Below are 27,827 nucleotides of genomic sequence, written 5' to 3'. Positions count from 1 at the left end.
TAAATTTGGTTTTCATTTTCATCATTTTTGAAACGAGTGTGTGGGAAGTATCGTCAACAAGAGACTTACCCTCTTATAACTTAAGCAGGTGTAGTAGAAAATGTGAAGACGAGTTTTGCATTTTGATTTCTACTCCAGAAGACCAAGTATCTTCAGGACAGAGAAAATTCAAGTCAGCTCTTTTCCATCGTCGAAAAAAAAAACCTCTCATGAATCTCATCTCGTTGTTTCAAAAATACGAACTTGCGACGTGGATTATCTCAATTTCATCCTAGTTCACGGTGGCGAATCACGAGACTTTGGCATGACATTTACCCGGAGAAATGACGAGAGAATCAACATAAGGGAAAATTCATATTCATGCGCTAACGCGCTTTGTAAAATATGCCTGCATGGAGTATTGCAATTCATACCCTCATGTACTTTCAAAAGTGAAATTCATGTCTTAAACGTACATTTCATAATGATATATAACATTGATCAGATGTGACGTCACAGTTTATATGTTCATGTCATGTAATACAAATCGTGCAGAGGTAGCTCACTGGTATCTAGAGCATTCGCTTCCTAAACGGGAGGTTACGAGTTCGAGCCCCTCTCGTGCCATGGCCGCGTCAAACCTAAGACGTATTTAGGAAGTGACTGATCCTTCGCCAAACGCTCGGCATTTAGAAGTGAGAATCAAGAGGTCTTTTGGATGTAACCTTAAAAACGGAGTTTCCATGTCGCGGCAGGCGTTGGCACGACAAAGAACCCTCACTGCTACAGCCCTGAGCGCTATTTGTGGTACCTCACCTACAGCTGGTGACGTCTCAATATGAATGAAACATTCTCAATGGGACGTCAAACAAACAAACAAAACTAATTGCCTAAATTGCGAGGGGATAGCCCATTTTGCGGAGCTCTTGTTACAAAGTGTCAATCTGCTACAAATGGTTACATTTTTAATATAGAATTGAGTGCATTCTTCTCACCCTCGATCTCCCTCAAAATCCCTTGTTGGTAGTTATATTATGAGATTACCCAATCTGATAATTCGTCTACCAGATAGACAGATAAATTAATCGGTCAAAAATTACCTCTATGTAAGAGTTCGTACTTTTATAAACATATACATGTATATTCCATGATTCTTATTACTGACTACAAATGAAATTTGTCATCAAATACAAATGGAACTTGGTTGCAATACAAATACAACTGAAGCATTTCAGATTGCAATTAAATCGTTTATTATATATGCACAATGGAAATAAAACGTACACTAAACAAATGTCATTCTTTGTTTTGTTTAACATCTTTGCAGCACAACAGATTATGTCATCACTTGATCGTAAATTATTCTTTACATTTTATCTCAGTGTCTAAAATATTTGAACATTTCCAACAGTAAGTACGCTAAAGTTGTACATGTACATGTAAAGTATGTAATTTCAACGCAAACTAAAAATGTAAACATGCACAGTTTCTATCGAAGGTTCGGCTGCAGTAAATGCGTCAGAGAGGTTAAAATATTTTGGGTCACGTGATATACCATTTCCACTTGAACAGCAAACTTCTGTGTTGAAGGAAAGATGGAGGTTGTTGTAAGATTAGTTTCGTTGTGTTTATTTTATGTATCCCTTGTGTTGGGAGTAGAGATTATTGATGTGGTAGAACAGTCGGTATTCGGTCAGGGAAATGGTGAGTTTTATTTTAGAAAAATTGTATATAATTTCAAGTTGCTGATAAATCAGGGGAATAGGTGCGATTAAGCTATATTTAGATCATTACCCTATGAAACAAAAGATAGAATTTAAAGAATCTACACTCGTTTACCATACAGATTAGAAGTTTCACTGTAAGACACTTGAATGGCATGTCATACATTTTTCAGGAAGATTAATTCATGATTTCTGGGTTATAAATACAGTATATAATCACTCTTTCCTATAGCACGGTTTGCTTTATACCACTTGTTTTTGTAAATATCCATGTGTGTGTGTGTGTGCGTTTGTTTTTTCAAAGGTTCAGAAAATACCATGCACGTGGTTAATACCTATAAAATTAATGGCAGGCACATGTTAAATACCAGAGGGATGCTTAAATGAAAAAGTGAAAGTTATTAGTTTAAAGTATTTTAGTGGGTCCCGAAGATATCTTGCATCAAAACTCTATATATTTGATAAGCATTGTAGCTAATAAACAATAACTTTCTTCCGATAACTTAAGCAAAGCGGATGAAAAATTAGAACCCAGACTCTTTCCGAGTCGGCCTACATCAAAAGGGCAAAGTTTTGTGTTTTAAAATACCCGATTCTTTCATCTAAAAACACACTGGCATTGCGAATACAGGTTTGTTAAAAGTGGTTTTTTGTAAGTTTGAAAAAAAGTACATGTACAATTTTGTTAAGATCTCTTTTATTAAATCAGAAACGGTAAATTCATGAAACGATATTCGATTATTCTTTAATTACAAATTATTACACAATTTACTAACCAATCACTTAGTTTTTTACTCCATAGAGTGAGGAAACAAATGGAAATGGAATTTTGTACGAAAGAAATCGAGAATACGAAAGACCTGATCTGATTTTTAATTGTATTAATTTGAAATTACATGGAAACATACTGTAGTGGGATTTTATGATTACAAAAAGAAGCTGCTCCATTAAACAACTTTATTTTTGTCTTATGTCGCCTGCAGATAAACATAAAATGTACTTTAAAAAATACACAAATGAGCACAGTATTTTCAGTAATGTTCTGTCAAAACTGTAATAAAAAGTGAGTAACCCGTTACAGAGAACGTGAGTTTTTCCGTAAATAGTTGCACCCGCAATGATTGCGTGCGAGAGTCGTGTACCGGGAGAGCTTGAATATACTTAGTTATAGATCTAGTAACGTTATAATATTATATGATGATAAAGGAATACTAAAAACCTGTCATATAGCCATTTTACAAGATTCTTACGATGGTGCTAGAGTAACACCCACTGGAAGGGATTGTTGTGCAAGCTAGTGTAGAAATGTTATAAACAAGATTTCTATTCACAAGAAAAGAAAAAAATCATTGTTAATAGCATTTGGAATCCTAAATTCATTGCATATCAACTTCTTGCGTATGCTAACAGTAAACTTCAATTCATTTTTGTTTTTTAACAGAATGTTATGGTACCCACGTAGGTTTCGGTTACTCGGGGGGTGCCGAGTTTCACTATGAATCCCTGATAAGGAGGTACCAGGGATGTAAGCATGTGGAAGGGAATCTAGAGATCACCAATCTCCAATCCTCAGCGAAAATCTCGTACGACCTCTCGTTCTTATCGAAAATTGAAGTTGTGACGGGCTACGTTCTCATTGGTCTGTTGGACGTGGAGTCCATTCCTCTGACTAGTCTGAAGTTAATTCGCGCCGATAACATGTTCAACATCATGGGGAAGGATTATGGTCTCGTTGTGGCCTTCACGGACTCCACAGGGAACAACCAGAAGGGACTGAGAGAGCTGCAGCTCCCGGCATTGAGGGGTAGGTTTGGTTAGCAGCGCTAAGCAACATGTTTTGGGGTTTTGTGTTTCCTTAAGCAGAAAAGGTGTTTTGAAAGTAGTTTGCGGAATTTTCACTAGTTTTCAAAGTATGTTACCTCAACAGACATTTACATAGGGATTCGGGGAGGTGTGCTCTCAGTAGAAAATCCAAGCTATTCAGGTGTTCGTGGTTCCTACATTTGATTAAAATTCACCGAATTTACGTTATATTTAAAAACACGGCTCGAATTTAACAGCACGATTTGAATGAATCTTTTCAGGATAATTAAATTTTCAGGAAACAGTGACTGATTATCGGAATTCTTAAAATCACTTTAGAAATTTGAATATTTATACCTTATGTAAATCAATGTAATTTTGTTAACCCAAACTTTTCTGTGTTTATTCAAATGAATGAAAAAGTGAAGGTAACAAACAGTGATCAATTTCATTAATTCCATAAAGAATAAAAAATTAAAAATAGGGCAAACACGGACACCTAGACACAACAGAGGGGATCAGGTGCCTAGGAGGAGTAAACATCCCCTGTTCATCGGACACATGCTGTTAGCCCTTTATCTTGATCAGGTGAATGGAGTAATCCGTAGTCAAAATTTGTATATAAAGAATGGCCTAACAATTGATATGAATCACTATATCGACAATAAAATTTGTGAAATGCTGACTTCAAACGAGAGTGTAACGTCATCTTATTTGTCAGGAGCGTAATTTAATTTAAACATATTTTATTGAGAAACTCAATAGGATCGGGCAACAGACATAGCCTATGTCAATCTGATCAAAACCACTCCCCCCTTCTCCTATCCGTCGACGATAGGAGAAGGGAGGCTGGTTTTAGTCAGACTGAGCCGATGTAGGCATCTCCCAAATACAAAGATAAGACTGATAACAGGATTTTTTGAAGATGTAACAATATTGTAATGAGGTTTACATTTTTCAGTAGCTTGCCTTGATTTAAAAAATTGTTCATACGCAGAACATGCTCTCGCGTATCGAAGCATTTGAGAGACATAAAACCATATGCAGGTAAATGGAATGTTGCTACATACTAGTAGATATGGGAAGTTGACGATGGATATGTGAAATCATCCCGTTTTTCATGAAGTTGAGTTATCAGTTTGCTGTTAACATCTACGTTCAATATTATTTTAAATGAACATGAATATTTGTAGTCGAGAATACATGTTCATGTTTCCATGAATCTTTTGAAAATCTGACTAATTTTTCTTATTCTAACGTACACTTGAGGATCACCAGAGTACCTACTGTGAAATAAAGACTTAAGAATTTGGTAATCCGATGGAATCGCTCAATGCCCCAGCTAGATGTGCATGCTACATTCACTTTGTGTTGGTTATGGAACTGTTTCATGTAAGAACCTTTTTAAGCAGACTGGGTTTTTTTCTTTTCAGAGATTTCCAATGGACGCGTATTATTTCTGCAGAACCCGCTGCTGAACTATGTGAACACTATTTCCTGGAACGGCATCGTCCCGGGAGTGTCAGACCCAGTCACATACGGCGAAAGTGCCTATAATATGACTAGTAAGTATTCATAGTGCATATAATATGACTAGTAAGTACCTTTAGTACTCAAAGTGCCTATAACATGACTAGTAAGTATCCATAGTACTCAAAGTGCCTATAATGACTAGTAAGTACCCTTAATTAAGTACTCAAAGTGTCTATAATATGTCTAGTAAGTACCATTATAACTCAAAGTGCCTATAATATGACTAGTAAGTACCCATAGTACTCAAAGTTCCTATAATGACTAGTAAGTACCCTTAATTAAGTACTCAAAGTGCCTAAGTACCCTTAGTACTCAAAGTGCCTATAACACGACTAGTAAGTACCTTTAGTACTCAAAGTGCTTATAATATGACTAATAAGTACCTTTAGTACTCAAATTGCCTATAATATGACTAGTAAGTATCCATAGTACTCAAAGTGCCTATAATGACTAGTAAGTACCCTTAATTAAGTACTCAAAGTGCCTAAGTACCCGTAGTACTCAAAGTGCCTACAACGTGATTAACAAATTCCAAATACTATAAGTACTCAGTAATTACACTATGACTTGTAAATACTATAAATACTCAAAGTGCCAACAATATAACTAGGTGTTTAACATCCCATCAAGAAATTTTCACTCATATTGAGATGTGACAAGTTGGAAGTGAATTACCACTAAATTAGACCTATGCTCAACGCTCAGGGCTGTAGCAGTGAGGGGTTTTTAACGTGCCAGCACCTGCCGCGACACGGGACCTCCGTTTCAAGGTCATATCCAAAAGACCCGTGATTCTAATAAGTACTCAAAGGGCGTACAATATGACTAGAATGTATCATATAAATATAAGTACTCAAAGGGCGTACGATATGACTAGAATGTATCATATAAATATAAGTACTCAAAGGGCGCACAATATGACTAGAATGTATCATATAAATATAAGTACTCAAAGGGCGCACAATATGACTAGAATGTATCATATAAATATAAGTACTCAAAGGGCGCACAATATGACTAGAATGTATCATATAAATATAAGTACTCAAAGGGCACACAATATGACTAGAATGTATCATATAAATATATAAATAAATAAATAAATGGCAGTAGATATCCTTTTAGAGCGTTCGAGATATTTGTTGTGCTAGTGCTCGAAATGTCTCCTACACCACGATAATGTATTCAATAGACTTGAGTTATGAATCGATGTGGTAGTTTTTGTACCTTTATAAGTATATTTTATGTTAGTAGGCCGTAAATTCAAGGAGTGGTTTTGACGTATTGAATAACCTGGGTGTGAATCTGATTCGATTGATTCAGACTGCATTTTCCTACAGACTTAACATCCGGTTATAAGAGGACCTCTTAACATTGATAAAATACAGCTATAAAAACTATAATAGATTCTTTATAAATGAATTATAAAATATCACTGCATCTATTTTGTATTAATTTTACATTAAACCCCAATAAATATGATGGAGTTATTTTCTGATATATGTAACTTGATTGACAGGTCTTGAAGTATGTGACGCTGCCTGTACGAACGGAAACCAGCGCTACTGTTGGGGAAAAGGACCTAATATGTGTCAATCTGGTGTGTATACATAAAGTGTTAGACACAATATTTTACTTAGTTTGTTTGGCGATCTAAGGGAGCGGATCTAATTTTGATCAGACTGGTGTCTGACGTGTGTAACTTCGCTTCACCTCTTCGTTTTATGCCCTTAACAATGTATAGAAAGACAAAATCAATCCTGTCCATTGATACGACAATCTGTATTCTTCTTTGCAGTACACTACCCAGTGTGTGACGAATTGTGTCCAGGTCGGTGTTATGACAGTACGATAGTAGGATGTTGCCATCCAGAGTGTGCTGTTGGTTGCACGGGACCAAGCAACGTCGACTGTTTTGTAAGTCATTATATCAGTGATGGTAATACTGGTGTTGAAAGGGCCTCCGTGGCCGAGTGGTAAGAGCATCGCGCTCTAAATCACACGGCCTCTCACCGCTGGTCGGCGCGGGTTCGAAAGTTTACTTGCGGAAAGTCAGTGTTCTTTTCCCAGATCCATTATATCTGGATTCTCTCACAGACTCAGTAAGCGTGGCTAGTGACGATGCGTCCAGAGTAGCTAATATGGCCTTGGGTTTGATAAAGTAACGGTATGATGAATATTTCTCTTCATATATAGAGTATTTCATAGTCAGCACCATGAGCTTTGATCTTTATAAAACCTTTCGAAAATAATTTTTTCTTTTTCAAAGGAAAGAAATTGATCGTGTACCAATATTAGACAAGCAAATAAACCGCCGCGGTGGTCTAGAGGTAGAGCGTTCGCACCGCATGTGGAAGGCCGGGGTTTGAATCCCGGCCGCGACAGACCTGAGTCGTTAAAACAGTTAGTGACAGTTCCAAGTCAAACGCTCGGCATGAAGTGTGGATGTCACGGATCTTCGGAGATGGCTTTAAAAACGGATGTCTCGTGTCACAGTAGGAACCCTCACTGATCAATGACCGAAGGCGCCGAGCATAGGCCTAAATTTGAAGCTCTTTACCGGTATTGGTGACGTCTTCATATGAGTGAAAAATTCTCAAGAGGGACGTTAAACCAAGATAAAATCAATCAATAGACAATCAAATGCGTTCAAAGTTTTGATGTTGATTGTTCCCAATTCCGACTCATAATTTTTACTATTGGGTTGGCATATTTTGTTTTTCGGACGAAGACCATTTTACCTTGTTCAAAGCTACTTTCTTTTCATATTTTACTCAACATTAACTTCTTGTGACAATTCACAACTGACATGCCCTAGTATATTACATTCTGCTGTTCTTTTTTAATAGTAAATTCAAACCTTTTCAATTCCTACAAAATCACCTTTTCCTCCATACTCGTACATTGATGTAAGCACTACCTTATATGGGCATATTCAAATAACTTGACAACCGGAAGGTCATCTTCAGTACACATCCAACATGGCGCACAATATGGATCGAGAAATTGGAATAGAGTATTCAAAATGGTTAAAAACGGTTGAATAGAGTCTCACAAATCATAACTTGCAGGTTGTAAATTTATTTATCGACTAAGAAACATATAAAATGATTTTTATTTACGTAAGGAAAACCAACAAATGTTGAGAATGATCAAAAATATTGCGGGAGTGTATCACTCCCGTGTCTGCACCATTACAGAGATCCTAAAGTGTTGTAGTCCCCCTCCAAAAATAAGTCGGAGAGGGTTACATTATTGCAGCTAGGTTAACACTAAAATCGTTTGTCCCTGTCGTCTTATAGAAATAAAGCATGCTAGTGGGGTCTTTCTTTCCTCGCTTGAGATTTATCATTCTTTATTTTGATTCTCTTGCTCGTGAATGATTTATAATGCGAAAATTGGAAACCCACAAAAATTGATGATTACAAGTTGAATATTTTGTACACAAGTAGTTAGGTATGGGGATTAAACTGTTTTGTGATATTTTTTTCAGATGTGTAAATATTTCAAGTCTGACTCTCTGTGTGTGTCCAGTTGTCCTTGGGAAGTGTCTGCACGCAATGGACAAGATTGCCTCAAGAAATGATGCAGAGGCGATGTTTTTGGAGTTGGGATTTGCACATGTGAAGGATCAAATCAACTTGTATGTGCCAAACACTAATAGGTGTCTCAAATTCAGCGTTGGTTCAGCATGAGAAACACATTCATAAAGTTTCATTTAAAGTGTCCCTTTCCCTGTGCCAAACTTCACTTGTCCCTGTGGTTGTACATTCCCCGTTCATTTAATCATGGTGATATAATTTATTTTAAAGCTATACATGTTATAGACCAAGTTACCCAACAAGCGTCAGTTCATGGCTTCCCATATATTCTGGGGGATTTTAAAAATATTTTAATGAATCATTATTGTACATAAGTTGTGTATAGAACTGTAAAACATTCATTATATATCGTATTTAAGGAATAAATGCCTGTTTTGTTTGTTACATGGGGATCTAAAAAAAAATTAGAGACATGGAGTAATTTGCATAAGGAAACCAACTTTCCCTATATATTCGATATATTATACACAAAATGGATTTTTTTCCTTGTACATGTATTTTGTAATTTGACTCGTTTCTTTCATATTTTTTGTCAAGATGAAAGTTCACTTTTGTGTCACATTTGGTTTTTTATGGACATAATTACAAATCAAAAGTTTACTACTGAGAAATCATTATTAAGATGGATCAATCCTCATATAGATTATAAATATTATTGGTTGCATGTGGAAAAATTGTATTAATTTCCACTCAATGTAGTTTAATTTAATTGATAACTAAAGAAAATGTGTATGTTGCCACATTTTTAAAGATGTTAGACATGCAAAAACAGAAGTACATGTATATATCAGCATTTTAAAAAATCACACATTTTCGTTAAACAGAATAATAAAAATAGATAAAAACTTTTCGAAATGACAAACTCTAAACGTCAACAGTTTAAAAAAAAACTGCTAATTCATAAATATGTAAAACTTAATTTTGTATATTAGGGAAATCATTGTATAATAGACATGCAGTAGAGGAAATGCCAGCATAGGAGTTATTGCCCTTTACCAAATTTTGTTTTATAAGTAATTGATTATCTATGGAAAATAAACAATTTTTCAGTATCAATAGTTTTCCAGTATTTTTATTTTATCCAGTGAATAAAATTCCTCTGAAAGACATTTCTATCATGCGCAAAGTTTAATTCAAATAAAGATTTTTCAATAACCTATGACGTCACATAGGATCGATCTACCTTAAATATAATAATTCATTCTTGCTGCTACATTGAAGGACTATTTTTACCAAGATGTTACATATATGTATGTAGATTTAAAATAAATTCGCTATCAAAGACTCGGGCTCCTAATTTTGATGGATGTTATACAAATAGTGTATGAAATATTGTGGAGGGGAGACCACGAGAATACATCACTTCGTACCTGTACGTTTAAAAGTTTCACCATGTGTCTGGTTACAGAAACAAAAACCAAATTTGGAGAGTCGTCAAGCACGGCTTTAATTGGGATACAACTGTGTAGGATGCTATAAATGTGAAGGTATACTGGTGCAGTACTTACTTTATTGGTCCCAACATGTTATATATTTATAATTTAGAAAAGATTACATTGTGGCGGAAGGATTGTATAAAGAGAAAGCTCCAAATCTGCACGATCCTGATTTATCCAATATATCGTCAATATTTATACCCTCAAAGGGACTGGCTCACCGTTCACGTTTTTCGAAAGAAATGTTTTTCATTTTTCATGTTAAAAATAAAAAATATAGTTCATTTAGTGTTGACAACCAAAATTTGGACCGTCTGAATGCAAGGATAAGAACAATATTTTAGCTTTGATTCTGTGTTATGTAAAATGTAAAAAAAATAAAGACTCGAGTCTTTTTATGTAAACAAACCAGTGAAACATTATTTTTGTAATTTAAAGCATCTTCATTTTGTACAATCACACATCTTAACGTTTAAATGATACATTTTACCTAAAGTGTACTTGAGATGTGATATATATAATAAACTTGGATCAATATCATTTTATTTTGAAAACCCCGTAAACAATAACACACCTCAATCTTTGTTTTCAAAACAAATAAACTCTCTCTAATGAGCTTCTGTCATGGTTAATTTTTTTTTTGTGAAACCTTCTAAACGTATTAGAGGGTATGTTTTGATCATTTTTAAAAAGTGCAAAACAAAGTTTGGAGGAAAATCGTGAATCAGTCCCTTTAAAAGTGCATTTCAAGTTTGTCATTTATGATACAATTAGTAGAGACTTGGAAATAATTCAAATGTTGTAAATACATTAATTTGGTTGATACATTTTCCCAAACAGAATAGCAATTCTTAATTGTAAACGTCTAAATTGATTTACAATATGTACTTGAAATTTTGTATGAAAATTTAGTATTTTGACCAATATTTCAAAACCTCACCTTTTTAAAAGTTCCATTTTATACTTTTAGGCAAGAATGGCAATGCTTCTAATATGTTCTTTTGAGTTCTCAAATTCTATATAATTAATTTTCCCGTAAATTAAGTGTAAAAAGGTCATTATTAATTTCCAATCTACTGCTGGCATTTAACATTTTTATATCTATAATTATTGTTAGAAGATATGGGTATGTATTTAATTTATGTAAAGAGATTGATGTGGGTTGCTTATATTATGCTGACACCAAACAACAAAAAAATTGAGTTTATGAAAATAAATTGTAAGCAAATCTTAAATGCAAAAAGGTCAAGTTTAACACACTGTAGCTCAATAACAAGCAATATACCTCATTTTTTCTTTTCAATTTCATAATCCCCCTCCAGTGTTGAAATCCAAAATACACTTCCAAAACTTGACAATGCTACAAAACTCAGGTGCGAACCTCTTTAAGAAAAGAATGGTGGATTAGAATATAACTAGATGTGTCGGCACGACACGAATGCTCCCGCCTGCAGCAAAGTCAAATGTAGGAAATCCATCGAAGTATAGCATTGGATGTGGTATTTAGACAACCTAGTACAATGAAAAACTCAACAACAATCCGTGGTATGTTTTAACAGCCATACATTAAATACTTGCTTTATAATAGTTTCTTCTGGATCAATAACATCATATTATCAGAATAATGAAACCCATCAATATACACCTACATACAAAATAATCAGTTCAACATTTTTTTTTTTTTTTTTTTTTTTTTTTTTTTTTTTACACAATTCCATCTAAGATCAACGAACCGAAATAAAACTCAAACTCGATCTGTAACTCATTAATATACACTTGCATACAAAAAATCAATTCAATATATCGAGGCGTTTAGAAAAAAAAAGTAAGAACTGGATGTCGCGGAAGGACGGACAAGGGTAAAACTATCTGCCCTGACCACTTTGTGGCGGGGGCATAAAAAGATTTAAAAGGGATAGAATTGTTGTGTATATAGAACACATCAAATAATTGCATTTGGGTTTTCCTGTACCTGCAGTAAATGTTGTCCGTTTGATAACGAAAGGTGATCGATCTCACAAATCCTGTCAAGAATACAAAACGAGATGGTTGAAACCTCTGTAACATGAACTTATTTGTCGCATGTACTTGTCTTTGATTAGAAATTTATCATACGTAGAATGTGCTTTCGTATATCGAATCAGTTGGGAGACATGTTAATGAGAAGCTTACATTGGAGAAGCTGTTCAAAAGTCATCCCCTTTGTCTTTTTAGAGTTGTTAGTTTGCCTTAACGTCTATGCTCACTGAAATATTCAAATATGAAACCACATTCAAATATGAAACAGATGTGGAAGACTCTGCGGTGTCTTTTATTTCAACTTCATTTGGGGTATAACGAATCGACATGTGAATGAAAATGACAATTGTTAATAGATGAAGGAGACGCTTTGAGGTTAGCGCATAGAATGGATTTCGTGTATAAAGAGTGCGCGATGACATCAGAGCACGTCCTTCACCTATGATTCAATAACAACTACAGATGTTGCATAATTGTATTCGATGATTTTTCACCCATGCACAGATGCCACCAGCTTTAGGTGAATGATGTTCACGGCTGCAGCAATTAGTGAGGGTTCTTTGTCGCGTCATCACCCTATCGTCACGGGGGAGGGGATATTATATCCAAAAGATCGGTGAAATTTTATTCTAGTTTCGGATGCTTCGAGAATCGAACCCAGGCCTCCTGAATGTGAACCGAGCGCCCAAGCCACTAGTCTACCGTGACCTATAGCCGCATTATCTAATAAATTCCTAATCATGAAGAGAGGAAGTATTGATTCCTTTTTTAAGTGAAAAGAAGGTAGAGAGTCGATGAAATGGGTCTACCATGAGTTAGAAAATGCGAAATTATACAATGATTATATCACATGGGTTTCTTATCCATTATGTTCTCCGTCTATATATAAATATCTAATTAGATATTTATACATGTATATAGATTGAGAACATAATGGATAAGAAGCCCCTGTGATTATATGTTCCTGAATTCCTTGCCGAAGTTATCATGACTTGAAAATGATAGTATTTCTCTTATCCTTGAATCATCACCAGATAACTGAAAAATTGTTGAGTGTGGCGGAAAACAGCAAAACAATCAATGAAATTTTAGGATATCGCACGAACATCGTGCTATTAGATAAATGGTGTAAATTTTTTACGTTACCGGTAGCCATATTTTGCGAATCTGAAAATATTTGAAATATCAACACACATTTTCACAAGAAATAGCTTTTCACAGAAATCTTATAAAATGCTCTCAGAATGCATTGCCTTTGCCTTTGCCCCCCCCCCCCCCCCCCCCCCCCCCCCCCCCCCCCCCGCACTTAACCCCTTTTCGCGCTTCAGTGAAACCTTTGGCATAATATCTACGCCCCTCCCTCAATTGCGAATCCGGGATCCGCTCTTCTAGTATTGTTATCCCAACGCTAATATGGATGTTGTTGCATTGTATTTCATTGGCTGTGATGTGGATGGCTACGCTGTAGAAAACACTTCCTGCAGTTACAAAAAAATACAGAAGACTTATCTTACCAATTACAAATTACACGGGAGTAAATTGAAAATTAATCCCCTCCAAGATGAAATGATATCACGATCAGATACTGATGACCAGATTAAATCCAGACAGTCTATAATTAATATGATAGTCGTTATTAAAGCCAATGTCACCAGCGACTGTCAACAGGACTAATTACGCACATTTTTCGATGTCTGATCATTTTTGTTTCGGCCATGTTTTTTAACGTTATATACTGTTGATTGTTTGAGGTTTATTGTGTTCACAATTCTTAATGCAGTAAATGATCGTCACGTTTTATTCTTGCATCGGTATGTTAATCAATCATAGTATTGATGTGGACACACGGTCCGACCTACACGTAACACTCAATGTCCTACAGGCGACCTTCAACTTTATGCATGTACATACATAAATGTATCAATAGCAAACTCCAATCTATTTCTACATGTACGTCAATATTTCAAGTAAGGAAAAGAATAAGGTTTTGACTTTTTGAGGATTTTACCATGAGAGACAAATATTACGCAGTGTGTGTAACAGTGTCATAAGAGACCCATAGGCAGCAATGCTCACTTGGGTCACTTTGCTTATAACAGAGAAAAGCCCAGGTGTGAAATCCTTAATCCCCTATTGTGGACCCGCTCTGGCTCCATATTCACGAAATGAAAATTAAAGAACACAAAGAAATGTTTGTAAAACATATATGCCCCAATGGTGCATAATTCAAAAGGGTTATAGGCCTACACATGCATCATTTAATTGATAGTAGTGCCGAACAATTCAAGATATGGTGAGCTGATATTTTCTTCCTATATCCAGGGTGGATTGACCCTTAGCCTTTGAATATGTGACAAAAAATCATTAGGGACAATCTACTCCGTAGGGTGTACCAGTGTTCCAAGTTTGATGTCTGTCAGGCAAAGGGTCCTCAAGACATTGAGCAGACAGCGTATTTCTATGTCCAGTTTGACCTTTCACCATGTGACCTCAAAATCAATAGGGTAATTTACCTCTAAATTTACCAGTGTACCAAGTTTGATGTCTGTCTAGCAAGGATTCCCCCGATATTGCATGGACAGTATCTTTCTATGTCCATTTTGACCCTTGACCATGTGACATCAAAATCAATAGAGTGTCATCTATTTCTTAAGGTGTACCAGTGTTACAGTACCAAGTTTGATGTCTGTCTAGCAAAGGATTCTCAGGATATTGCAAGGACAGTACATGTAAAGGGTAAGGAAAGGGCTCTCTAGATATTGAGGAGACAGTACTTTCCAATGTCCAGAGTGGGTTGATCCTTGACATTTTGACCTGAAAATCAATTGATATCCTCGTCTACTTATAACCAATCTACAAATGAAATATCATTACAATTACGTGAATGATTCTAAAGATATTGAGTGGACAACATGTGAGTACATTCCTGTGTCCAGATTAAACCTTGAGCTTTGACCATGTGACCTCAAAATCAATAGGGGTCATCTACTCCGTAGGGTGTATCAATGTACCAAGTTTGATGGCTATCTAGCAAAGGATTCTCAGGATATTGCAAGGACAGTGAATGTATATTCCTATGTTTAGTTTGACCATATGACCTCAAAATCAATAGGGCAATCTACTTCTTAGGATGTTCCATTGGACAATCCCTTCCTATATTTAGAGTGAATTGACCTGGAAATCAATAGGGGTCCTCATTTGACCATATCCAATCTACCGATGAAATATCATGACAATCAGGTAAATGGTTCTCAAGATATTGAGTGGACATGTGGTCTATCGACCGACCTACAGGTGCAAAGTAATATGTCCCTCTTCTTTGAAGGGGGCATAGAAATAGAATCTACACTACATGATGACACTTTCCTACGAGTTAGTGTAACTAAACCTTATTTATTGCAATGTAAGCAAAATGTAGAAATACTTGAAAAAACACACACTTTATCACCTTTTTTTCTTATCTGGGATAGATTTTTTTTCTACTTATGTTTTGAAAATATGCATTACACATGTTACAGATCATCCAAAACTGTTATTTTTCGTCTCTGTCCCGTATTAGTTAAAATCACGTTATCAGTGATTATAAGCTCTTCTTATCAGTATTTACAGATTTATGATTGAAATTCTACCACGGTTATTGCAAAGATCAAAGGAATGCCGCGGCCATTATTCTACGATATACCTTCATACTTTTAAATGATTATGAAAAAATTGATACACATCTCGCTTACACTTTGAGTTTTGCTATGCAACAATAAAATCGATGACTGATCATTCAATTTTAAAATCATAAAAATCATGCAACAAGTAAATGGCAATTGCAATAGACTGTACATGTATGTATTGCGCAAAATGTTGTTGACATTTCTCTCTCGACATGTTCTTGCATGACTTAATAATCCATCAAGATAAATTATCATATATAAATCAATGTGAATATTTCTTGTATAAAAATATTTCTTCTTGAAAATATATAGCCTTCATTTCTCTTAAAGACAATACAAACGCAAGTATATCGATTGCTGCTTTCTTATAGAACTGATATACATGTAGAACAAATCAGTTTTATAACGAATTCGTTATATTTGAATTATGAATTCGCTATAAACGTATAGCGAATTATGCTTATAGCGAATTTTTATAGAGGGTCCCCAGAAATTCGCTATATCAGAGTTTTACTGTATGTTGTAAAACAAATTAATATATGACTGAAGAACCAATCGCAATTCCGAGAGCGATACACATGTAAACATGACAATGCACAGACAAGTTTTTCTTGAACTGTATTCAAAGCAATTGATATTATCCGTTAACATTAAACTAATTTAAAATATATTTTTCAAAATAGATTTAGAATACCCCTACCATCTCACCTTTTTTGTCTGCATAAAAAATGTAGGCCGTTTTGAAACTGCCATGACGACACAGTGACCTCATTCGTAGCTATATAGGAAAACGATCGGCTGTATATTTCCGAGTCATAGTGGAATTAAAATAAAGTTCTTGTTTTCTTATATGTTGCAGGATTACCTCCTTGGCCTTGACTTTTATATTTCAAAACAACATTTCTGACCTCGGATGTTATCTTACAACATACACGAAAACGCGATCATTATTTCTTAAACATATCCTATCGACAATGTCAATATTTTTGCCTGCGTATAAGAATTATTTAACGTGATGTTTGATTGTGGTTTGTTTCAGATGAGTGGGTACTAGGAGTTATCAAACCTATCTACAAAACAAAGGTGATCCAACATCACCAGAAAATTACTATATACCGCCCCATTACATTGTTACAGGTAATCTGCCACTGTAAACTTTTTACTGATATTCTAAAATTCTAAATTGTCGATTTGAGAATTAAAAGTCAATTTAATTCATGAAACCCAAACTGGATTCAGAAAAGATTATTCAACATTAGACCATGTTCTTACATTACAATGTTTGTTATACACTTAGATGAACAGAAAGAAGAAATTATTTTGTGTATTTATAGATTTTAGCAGGCTTTTGACAGTGTATGGAGAATTGGTCTGTGGGGCAAGTTAATTGCAAATGGTATTAAGGATAAATGTATTACTTATGTAAAAACATGTATAGAGAGGTCGAATCAATGATTTAGATGAATGGAATGACAACTGAATTCTTTTTACATGCAATGTTGGAGTTAGACAAGGCGATAATTTATCTCTGTTTTTGTTCTCACTATACCGGTATACCAATGACCTTACTATCCATGTGAGAGAAAGGCGTGGCCGGTCTTTAAAGTAAAACTGAATCAATTGAAGAGGAATCAATGATGTTTATGAAACTTTTAATTCTATTGTATGCAGATGACAGTTATTTTTGGCTGAATCCGCTGAAGATTTACAACATGCACTGAATACATTATATATATTGTTATACTGAGTGGAAATTGAATGTTAATGTAGAAAAAAAAACTAAAATTTGATTTTGTAAAGGGCGTATGTTGAAGAAATGTTTTTATTACAACGAAAGTATTGTTGAGAATATGAAGGAATTTCAATATTCTGGCATTGTCTTTTCTAGTTCAGGTTCTTTTTGCAAAGCTCAAGCAAACCATGAATTAATAAGCGCAAAACGCTTTGTATTGAATTATGAAAAAAAGTTTTAGTTTGAAAATTCCTTCGCCGTCCTTTATAATACCTGTATATGGTGAAACATGACGTTTTCCTGCTTACATTAACGTGCATACGAGAATGGTTTCATACTGGACCAAATTCAGGTCAGAACACGAAAACAAAATTGTAAAAGTTCTGAATAGATTACAGTGTATCTTATCAGCACAGAAATAAACCATGGTTTGAATGTATACATAGAATTTTTTAACATGTACAATACACAGTACAAATTTAAAGAAGGCAAAGTAAACAAAACATGGGGTCCTGTGTTGTAACGGTCACCTTAGTATCATAGCCCATATTTGCATTTAAACCTCAATATGGAGTCTTTTGTGCCCATGTTTATGATCTTTCAAAATATACATACAATTCCTATTCAATTCCAAAAGAAGGAAAAATGGAAGTTTGAAGTATATAAATTATTTTGACACCCCACAGAACGTCTAAACCCGACCCATGGTCGGTGAATTTCACAATTTGAGAAGAGGACATCAGAACCATGCATTCATTTTATCTCCAATAACTGTGAAAGTAGTCAAAAAAGATTTTTACACATTTTCATATGTGGCCATATACATGTAGGCCCTGTCCATGTTATAAGATGAGCCAAGAGAATGAATAGCTGTGCTCTATTCGGGCCACTGAATCACTCTCTGGTCTGCCTTCAGTGCAATATCCGCACTATCAAAAATCAGTTACCTTTCAAAGCATGTCTTTTCTCGATGGACGAATGTTCAGATGCTGCTTTATATACACTTAGAAGAGTTTGTTTTAGCTTACAAGGGGGGGGGGGGGGGGGTCGGGTCATTCCATTACATAAGGCCATCTAAACGTTTAATTATGATGGGACAAATCATTACATGAGAATCCCCGAAAAGATATTTTTTCACAAGATACAATTCTGTCTGTGAAGGGCCGGTAGATCTGTCATAAGTCATGTTTACTTGAATGAATATTGGTAAAGTTCTACAATTTTTGAAAAGTGATTACTTAAACAATCTCTTAAAAAGATGTATACATGTACTTCTATATGTAAGCTTTTATCATTTTACTCGCAAACTGAATAAAAATGTGAAGCGTGAACAGTGCATTTTAATCATACACATGTATTTCTTTTTACTACAGCATGACTGGTGGTTACGATGTGTTATTGTAAAACATTACAGGGCGACTTTGATTCAAACCGGAATAAGTAGGGTAAATTCTTACCCCCATGTACATGTATAATCCATCCAGCCAATCACATCCAACGTTTGAAAACTGACACATATGCAGTATTATTACAAGAGCGAGATATTGCTACCACACTAACCTTCATACACGACAGAGTTACTTGAGTAGAGTTCAAATGTCACAATACGTCCTAAAAGAGTTGAAACTCTCTCCGTTTGATTGCATCTTGGGTAACCCAAGTTCGTACTCGGGTATGAACCGAAGTTTCCCAGTAACTATATCCATAGAGCAAAATAGGAGAGAACGATAGGACTGTTTAAAACAACTGATGTCTTCCTTACCTTAAAACCGCCTTCCTCAGATTTGATGTTTGTCTTCAATGTGAATCTGTTCGATGCCGCGTGGAGGCAGCTGTCTCAGAGGAGGAAAAACTTACTATAAACGTCTAATAAAAAATTCTGAATGTACAATCACAAACCAAAGTAAAAACTCCTTAAAGCGGTAGAAAAGACATTCATATTACTGAACCATCTGTGACTGCTGCATTTCAATTTGAATGTTTTATGACCTTGAAAAACGGTTTCTAAGTATTACAAACGACATATTGCATGATAACGGAATGCATTTTTAACAATTTAAAATAAAGTCTTCTGGATATGAAGTTTTATATGTATACATGTTTGTATCTCAACAGTTGAACATGCAGTTTACTGTGAATGTTTAAATCTCGCTAGAGAGAGTAGCACGTATACTGGCGCCGTCCGATGGACTATCCCTCGTGCTCAATCTGTCTCGGGTTCGTTGCACCTTTTAGTTTCTCACAAAAATTCATAAACACACCCATCATTCGAGAAGAGGCCAGGACCTCTCTAATTCACGTCAACGACAACAAAAATCACCTTTTCGGAAAATGTGTGGAAGGAGCAGCAAAACAGTACAATCACTACCATATTGATGAAGACTTTAATATCAAAACAGTACAATCATTACCTTATTGATGAAGACTATAATATCAAAACAGTACAATCATTACCTTATTGATGAAGACTATAATATCAAAACAGTACAATCACTACCTTATTGATGAAGACTATAATATCAAAACAGTACAATCACTACCATATTGATGAAGACTATAATATCAAAACAGTACAATCATTACCTTATTGAAGACTATAATAATCAAAACAGTACAATCACTACCTTATTGATGAAGACTATAATATCAAAACAGTACAATCACTACCATATTGATGAAGACTATAATATCAAAACAGTACAATCATTACCTTATTGATGAAGACTATAATATCAAAACAGTACAATCACTACCATATTGATGAAGACTATAATATCAAAACAGTACAATCACTACCATATTGATGAAGACTATAATATCAAAACAGTACAATCACTACTTTATTGATGAAGACTATAATATCAAAACAGTACAATCACTACTTTATTGATGAAGACAATAATATCAAAACAGTACAATCATTACCTTATTGATGAAGACTATAATATCAAAACAGTACAATCACTACCTTATTGATGAAGACTATAATATCAGTACAATCACTACCTTATTGATGAAGACAATAATATCAAAACAGTACAATCATTACCTTATTGATGAAGACTATAATATCAAAACAGTACAATCACTACCTTATTGATGAAGACTATAATATCAGTACAATCACTACCTTATTGATGAAGACTATAATATCAAAACAGTACAATCACTACCTTATTGATGAAGACTATAATATCAAAACAGTACAATCACTACCATATTGATGAAGACTATAATATCAGTACAATCACTACCTTATTGATGAAGACAATAATATCAAAACAGTACAATCATTACCTTATTGATGAAGACTATAATATCAAAACAGTACAATCACTACCTTATTGATGAAGACTATAATATCAGTACAATCACTACCTTATTGATGAAGACTATAATATCAAAACAGTACAATCACTACCTTATTGATGAAGACTATAATATCAAAACAGTACAATCACTACCATATTGATGAAGACTATAATATCAGTACAATCACTACCTTATTGATGAAGACAATAATATCAAAACAGTACAATCATTACCTTATTGATGAAGACTATAATATCAAAACAGTACAATCACTACCTTATTGATGAAGACTATAATATCAGTACAATCACTACCTTATTGATGAAGACTATAATATCAAAACAGTACAATCACTACCTTATTGATGAAGACTATAATATCAAAACAGTACAATCACTACCATATTGATGAAGACTATAATATCAGTACAATCACTACCTTATTGATGAAGACAATAATATCAAAACAGTACAATCATTACCTTATTGATGAAGACTATAATATCAAAACAGTACAATCACTACCTTATTGATGAAGACTATAATATCAAAACAGTACAATCATTACCTTATTGATGAAGACTATAATATCAAAACAGTACAATCATTACCTTATTGATGAAGACTATAATATCAAAACAGTACAATCATTACCTTATTGATGAAGACTATAATATCAAAACAGTACAATCACTACCATATTGATGAAGACTATAATATCAGTACAATCACTACCTTATTGATGAAGACTATAATATCAAAACAGTACAATCACTACCTTATTGATGAAGACTATAATATCAAAACAGTACAATCACTACCATATTGATGAAGACTATAATATCAGTACAATCACTACCTTATTGATGAAGACTATAATATCAAAACAGTACAATCATTACCTTATTGATGAAGACTATAATATCAAAACAGTACAATCACTACCTTATTGATGAAGACTATAATATCAAAACAGTACAATCACTACCTTATTGATGAAGACTATAATATCAAAACAGTACAATCACTACCTTATTGATGAAGACTATAATATCAAAACAGTACAATCACTACCATATTGATGAAGACTATAATATCAGTACAATCATTACCTTATTGATGAAGACTATAATATCAGTACAATCATTACCTTATTGATGAAGACTATAATATCAGTACAATCACTACCTTATTGATGAAGACTATAATATCAAAACAGTACAATCATTACCTTATTGATGAAGACTATAATATCAAAACAGTACAATCATTACCTTATTGATGAAGACTATAATATCAGTACAATCACTACCTTATTGATGAAGACTATAATATCAAAACAGTACAATCATTACCTTATTGATGAAGACTATAAGTTCGGTGTTAATGGTTAACATACCGTCCCACACGGACCTAACACGTGTTTACTTGTGCTGCATCATATGGATATCATATCCATTTGCGATAGTTGTACACGTTAAATAATACATACCTTCATGGTATAATCAATTGATAAACACACTTTACAAATAGAACATATACATATTTGGTGTTAAATGAAGGGCCATGCTCCCTTTATAGGGGAGATAATCACAAAAATGCAAAATACGGCGGGGCCTTTTAAAAAGCTTATATTCAAGAGCTACTGATTCAGAAAAACTGAAATTTTCCTGACAAAGTGGAGATTCAAGTTTGTAAAAATCATAACCCTTGGGGTTAGAAAGGGGCCACAATAGGAAATCAAAGTTTTTCATGCGAATGTATAGGGAACCAAACTTGGCACAAAGCATCCTTATATGAAATTTGTTAATATGGAAGGTAATATCAATCTACAAGGGCATATGATAATTGATCAATTTGTAGTCAAGTTTCATAATTAAGTTTGATAATCAATGAATTTGTAGTCGTTACCTTTGAAATTGTTTTTATGAACCAAGCTAGTTCTATAATGATAGTTTTGCTCAAGCTTGTTTGTTGCTAGGAACTGCTGCTCAGGTGAGCGATGTGACCCATTGGCCTCTTGTTTGCTAACCTACTAGCCCACAACTTGATGACCAAAACCACTGGAATAAGTTCTAAAGTTGTCATATCACGCATAATGTCCGAGTTGTACCAATTACGTGGCCAAGGAAAATGACACCACTTACCCTGAAAGTATTCACCACAACCCAAATGGGCAGAACCAACACTGTCTGCGTACAAATCCAAGACCAGGTTAGATGACCAATTTCTAGGAAGTTAACATGGCCATTAAAACGTTCTAAGAAACTTACCCACATGCAAGTGTCTTGTTTCATTCCATTATTGAGTTTGATATGATGATGTGGCTTGCTAGCTCCATGGGTTGCGTTGTACAAACGCCTCGCAACTGCCCTTCTCGGTGAAATGGCTTCAGTGAAAAAATTAATAAGCTTCCCCAGCAGGGACTGTAACTGTCGCAGAATATCTTTTTTACTTAGATGCTCCTGCAATAATGCCAACAACTCATCACATTTTGCTTGAGGTATTCGCACCATCATCTGCATGGTGTCAACTTCCAGACCCAGAAAAACAAGACAATGTGTAGGGGAAATTGGGTTTTTTTCTTTTTCAAGTGGGGCCCCAAGTTCACTACACACTGTTTGAAATGTTTGCATCAGTTTGTAACAAGATACTTGATCCTTCCTGCAAAAATGAAATCTTTCAAATAATGATCTAGGGCACCAGAACCACTAAGTTGTTGAGTAACCCAATGTAAGAATGTGGCAAATTCTTCCAAAACTTTATATGACAATAAACAGCCCATTGGTAGGCATTTGTCAATGTGGTACAGACCTTGAAACCTAATAAATCAAAATCACCAGGAGAAATTGGCGATAACCGAAACGCAGATTTTATATCCATTTTTCCAATGAAAGCATCCTTTCTAATCTTGGCCAACATTCTTGTGACTGTATCAAATGACGTGTAATAAACTGTTGACTCAAGGTGGTCTATGTAAAAATTAACTCTGTTCTCTGCAGGGTATGAGAAGTGGGTTATTAGACGCCAACCAGTGTTTTCACCTTTTGGAAGAACTCCCACAGGAGATTTGCAAAGATATAAATAGGCAGACTCTTGTAAGGTCCCACACCCTACCTAATTCCACCTCTTTGTTAATTTTTTCTTGGATTTCTGATGGGTTTTCATACGCCGAAACTTGAACAGACTGGACTGAAACAGCCTCCTGGTTCTGGGATGTTTGGGTCACTACTGTTGCTGCAAGGTTTGTGTGGTTTAGGGTGCAGCGAAGGTCTGGTGTGGTTTGGAAGAATCATGGGTTGTGACTGTGCAGCGAAGGTCTGCTGTGGTTTGGGAGAATCATGGGTTGTGATTGTGCAATTGGCTGGGGTTGATTCGGTGGTTTTTGCAAAATGGTTTGTTGAACCAGTGGCTGTTGTGGTCTTGTGTATATAGGAGGTTGCAATTGCGGTTGGTTCTCCGCAAGGGTAGGAAAGCTTGGTCGAAACGACGAGGGGCTCTGGTGGTTCTTTTAGTGCGTGGCATATTGTAGACCGTAATAAATAGAAAGAATATATATACAACAAAGTATAAGGAACATTAGCAAACGTGTAATTATCCGAAACCCGCATGGCGCGAGAACTATGTGTCGTCCCACATACAAATCAATCAAATAATAAAACGTTACTAATATTAAGTATGTAATTTTAAATTGTATATCTAACTGCTAATGGCAAGACATTTCTTATTCAAGACATTTCTTATTAAAAACACAACCAAACTCACGACTGGATTGTTACGAGCAAAGAGAAAGGTTGCTGCAACAGCGCCTCCTTTGATACCCAAGTTACTTAAGCTGCTTGCATCAATCACCAAGGGAGATAACTCAATGCAAATTGTTCTTCCACGATAAAAGCATCTTATTCTCTTAGTGCAAATAAATGCCCTAATAATTCATAAGACAAAGAGACAAACACCATCAGGTAAGTTCGTTTGTTAAAGACCCAGTCAAAGATGTACCGTGCCTTGCTCTGACTGGGGAATGAATTGTCGCCGATAAGTATTTCCACTGAAATATATTAATTTGTTTTCTATTTAACCTTAATGCATTCATGTATATTTGTGTTGAAAGTGAGTTCTAAACATATATGTAAAATGATTGCGTAAATGTGAACTCAATCTGGAATGGTAAAATTGATGTTGTGTCATTTTTGTGCAAACTTTCCAGTGTTCATATTGTTGGAAATGAAATGCTTACCGTTAAAGTTTCTATAAAATGTTTCTTTTTTCCAACTGTTTGTGTTTTAAATGAATATATGACAGTAATTGATTCTCAGCATAATATTTTACGTCATATGACACTACAATGTTTCTGTACATCGCCGTTGCTATTATTTTTACACTGGATAATTGTCATTCAAACGTTAGATAACGTGATATCCGTATAAATTTTGTGTTTTTGTGAACATAAAATCATACAGAATAGAATTCTATAAAAAAAACTAACTAGATAGGTGAAATTATATATATATAGAATTCCATAAAAGTGTGTCATCCAGTTATGTTAAAAAAAACTATGTGTTTTTATTTCAAAAGTTTATGAGATAGTCTGTCCCCCTACAATATTTTACTTTTATATAATTATGCATATTCAAGTATGTATTTTTCTCCATCATATTGTTTATCTATCCAACTCTTTATTCCTCTAATGCTATTTGTTTCATTTAATGAAAAATTAATTGATGTACTGCATGCACTAAATTTGATGTGATCTGAATGAATAGACTAATTATTTTGCTCTTGATGTTTGATCTTTAGGGAAAATCATTTCCAGTTCTCAACATTGACACCTCTTTCCTGTTTCACTGTGGCAGTGGAAATTTATTTCTACATGATATCAAATTCATGGTCAGATCTGTAGATTGTGTTTCTTTCATTTTGTGATACCTGTCTCTCACTCAGTTTACCAATGTAAATTAATGTCATAAAACTTCTCGCTGAATTTTGTAACTTTCCTTAGTTTACTAGTATTTCATTGGTCAATTTTCACCCAAGTAGGCGGATCTGTCTACGGTGAGTCATGAGTGCATTTGTGAAATCAAGTCTTCTAAAAATTCTTTGTGAAATCAAGTCTTCTGTTGAAATTCTTTGTGAAATCAAGTTTTCTATTGAAATTCTTAGGGGAATTTCTGTTTGTTAATCTTTATATTTTGAATTCAGAATAAATTCTGAAAGTTAAATACAAAACGATCATTTATAACGGTACCGTAACGGCGACATACTCCTCAGGAAATGCATAGTTTAGTTCAAATAGCTGGCGACTCTGTAGATAATTCGTTTGGGGTTGCGCCGTTTTAAGTTCAAAAGTCTGATAGCATTCAGAATAACACCCCCTCCTTTTATTGAATGATACAATTGTTTTTAAAGTTGAGTCATGTTTCCTCTGTTGTAAATAATATAAGTGTGTATGTTTACGTATGTTCATGCATATATAACATTTTTTATGTCCCACCCTTTGAAAAAGAGGGGGCATATTGTTTTAAACCTATCGGTCGGTCGGTTGTTCTGTCTGTCAAAGAACAAATTTCGTCCGCTTAATATTTAAGGTACCGGTACTCTTGCTTGACATTTACCAAACTTGGTGCAGTGATTGCCCCTAAAAGATGACCTCTATTAATTTTCGGTTCACAAGGTCAAAGTCAAGGGTCGGTCTGTTAGTTTGTAGACCAAGTCTTGTCCGCTCTTTATCTAAAGAACCCTTTTCTTGACAGTTACCAAACTTGGTACAGTGGTTGTCTCTAGAAAGAAAATAAACCCTATTGATTTTCAAGTTCAAACTGGTCATAGCAAGATATTGTGAAACAGTTTTGTATTTGAGAAGGGAAAATGGACAGCAGTAGCTATTATACTAAAGAAGGGAATAAAGAAGTCCAAGATGGTGTGGAAACCATCACCTAGTAACAGCAGATACCATAGTGACCATCACCTAGTAACAGCAGATATCATAGTGATCATCACATAGTAACAACAGATATCATAGTGACCATCACATAGTAACAGCAGATACCATAGTCAGTGGCGGATATAGAGGGGGCGCAGCCGGCACGCGCGCCCCCCTAAAAGTTTCAAATTTAAGGTAAATCGCGGTATCTTGTTTCGGAAAATGTACTAAACGATAAAAGAAGTGATAATTTCTTCCACTCCTGGAGAAATAAATTACAAAATCTTTTGATTTCTTGTATTACTGTATTGGGAGAACTTAATTTTTTCAACAACAAAAAAAAAACAACCTTAAAAGTTCGGTCATTTTATTAATTTCACCTTTAAAAAAAATGATAGAAAATAGTACAAATTACTAAATAGGAGAAATATTTCAAGCCCCATAAAATCTATAAAATTCAGGAGCTTTCGGGGGCTTCGCCCCCTGGACCCCCACGAGGGCTTCGCCCTGGACCCACTGCCTCATAAAGTGGCGCACCCCCCAAGTAACCGCAATTCCTGGATCCGCCTCTGATAGTGATCATCACATAGTAACAGCAGATATCATAGTCATCATCACCTAGTAACAGCAGATATCGTAGTGACCATCACCTAGTAACAGCAGATATCATAGTGATCATCACCTAGTAACAGCAGATATCGTAGTGACCATCACCTAGTAACAGCAGATATCATAGTGATCATCACCTAGTAACAGCAGATATCATAGTGGTCATCACCTAGTAACAGCAGATATCATAGTGATCATCACCTAGTAACAGCAGATATCATAGTGACCATCACATAGTAACAGCAGATATCGTAGTGACCATCACCTAGTAACAGCAGATATCGTAGTGACCATCACATAGTAACATCAGATATCATAGTGACCATCACCTAGTAACAGCATATACCATAGTGATCATCACATAGTAACAGCAGATACCACAGTGATCATCACGTAGTAACAGCAGATATCATAGTGACCATCACATAGTAACAGCAGATATCATAGTGACCATCACATAGTAACAGCAGATATCATAGTGACCATCACCTAGT

General features: G+C 34.9%; 1 protein-coding gene across 1 annotated transcript; it reads left to right on the top strand.

Annotated features, from left to right (window-relative positions):
* The first annotated feature begins 1,501 nt into the window (after positions 1-1,501).
* Positions 1,502-9,925, top strand: LOC125680325 (epidermal growth factor receptor-like). The gene is made up of 6 exons (XM_048919807.2): positions 1,502-1,683; positions 3,145-3,507; positions 4,940-5,071; positions 6,559-6,639; positions 6,838-6,956; positions 8,533-9,925. The coding sequence occupies exons 1-6, from the start codon at positions 1,575-1,577 to the stop codon at positions 8,623-8,625; spliced, it is 897 nt and encodes a 298-aa protein (XP_048775764.1). The 5' UTR covers positions 1,502-1,574; the 3' UTR covers positions 8,626-9,925.
* Positions 9,926-27,827: the final 17,902 nt, after the last annotated feature.

This window comes from Ostrea edulis, chromosome 2 (assembly GCF_947568905.1).
Source record: "Ostrea edulis chromosome 2, xbOstEdul1.1, whole genome shotgun sequence".
Classification (NCBI taxonomy): Eukaryota; Metazoa; Mollusca; class Bivalvia; order Ostreida; family Ostreidae; genus Ostrea; species Ostrea edulis.
Note: the sequence above shows the minus strand (reverse complement) of the source record. Positions and strands in the feature narration are given on the sequence as shown.

Excerpts from the sequence above, each read along its gene's own strand:
- LOC125680325 (XM_048919807.2), top strand. The coding sequence starts at position 1,575 with ATGGAGGTTGTTGTAAGATTAGTTTCGTTGTGTTTATTTTATGTATCC. Across the intron at positions 1,684-3,144 it reads GGTATTCGGTCAGGGAAATG|AATGTTATGGTACCCACGTA; the intron begins GTGAGTTTTATT and ends GTTTTTTAACAG. Across the intron at positions 5,072-6,558 it reads AAGTGCCTATAATATGACTA|GTCTTGAAGTATGTGACGCT; the intron begins GTAAGTATTCAT and ends CTTGATTGACAG.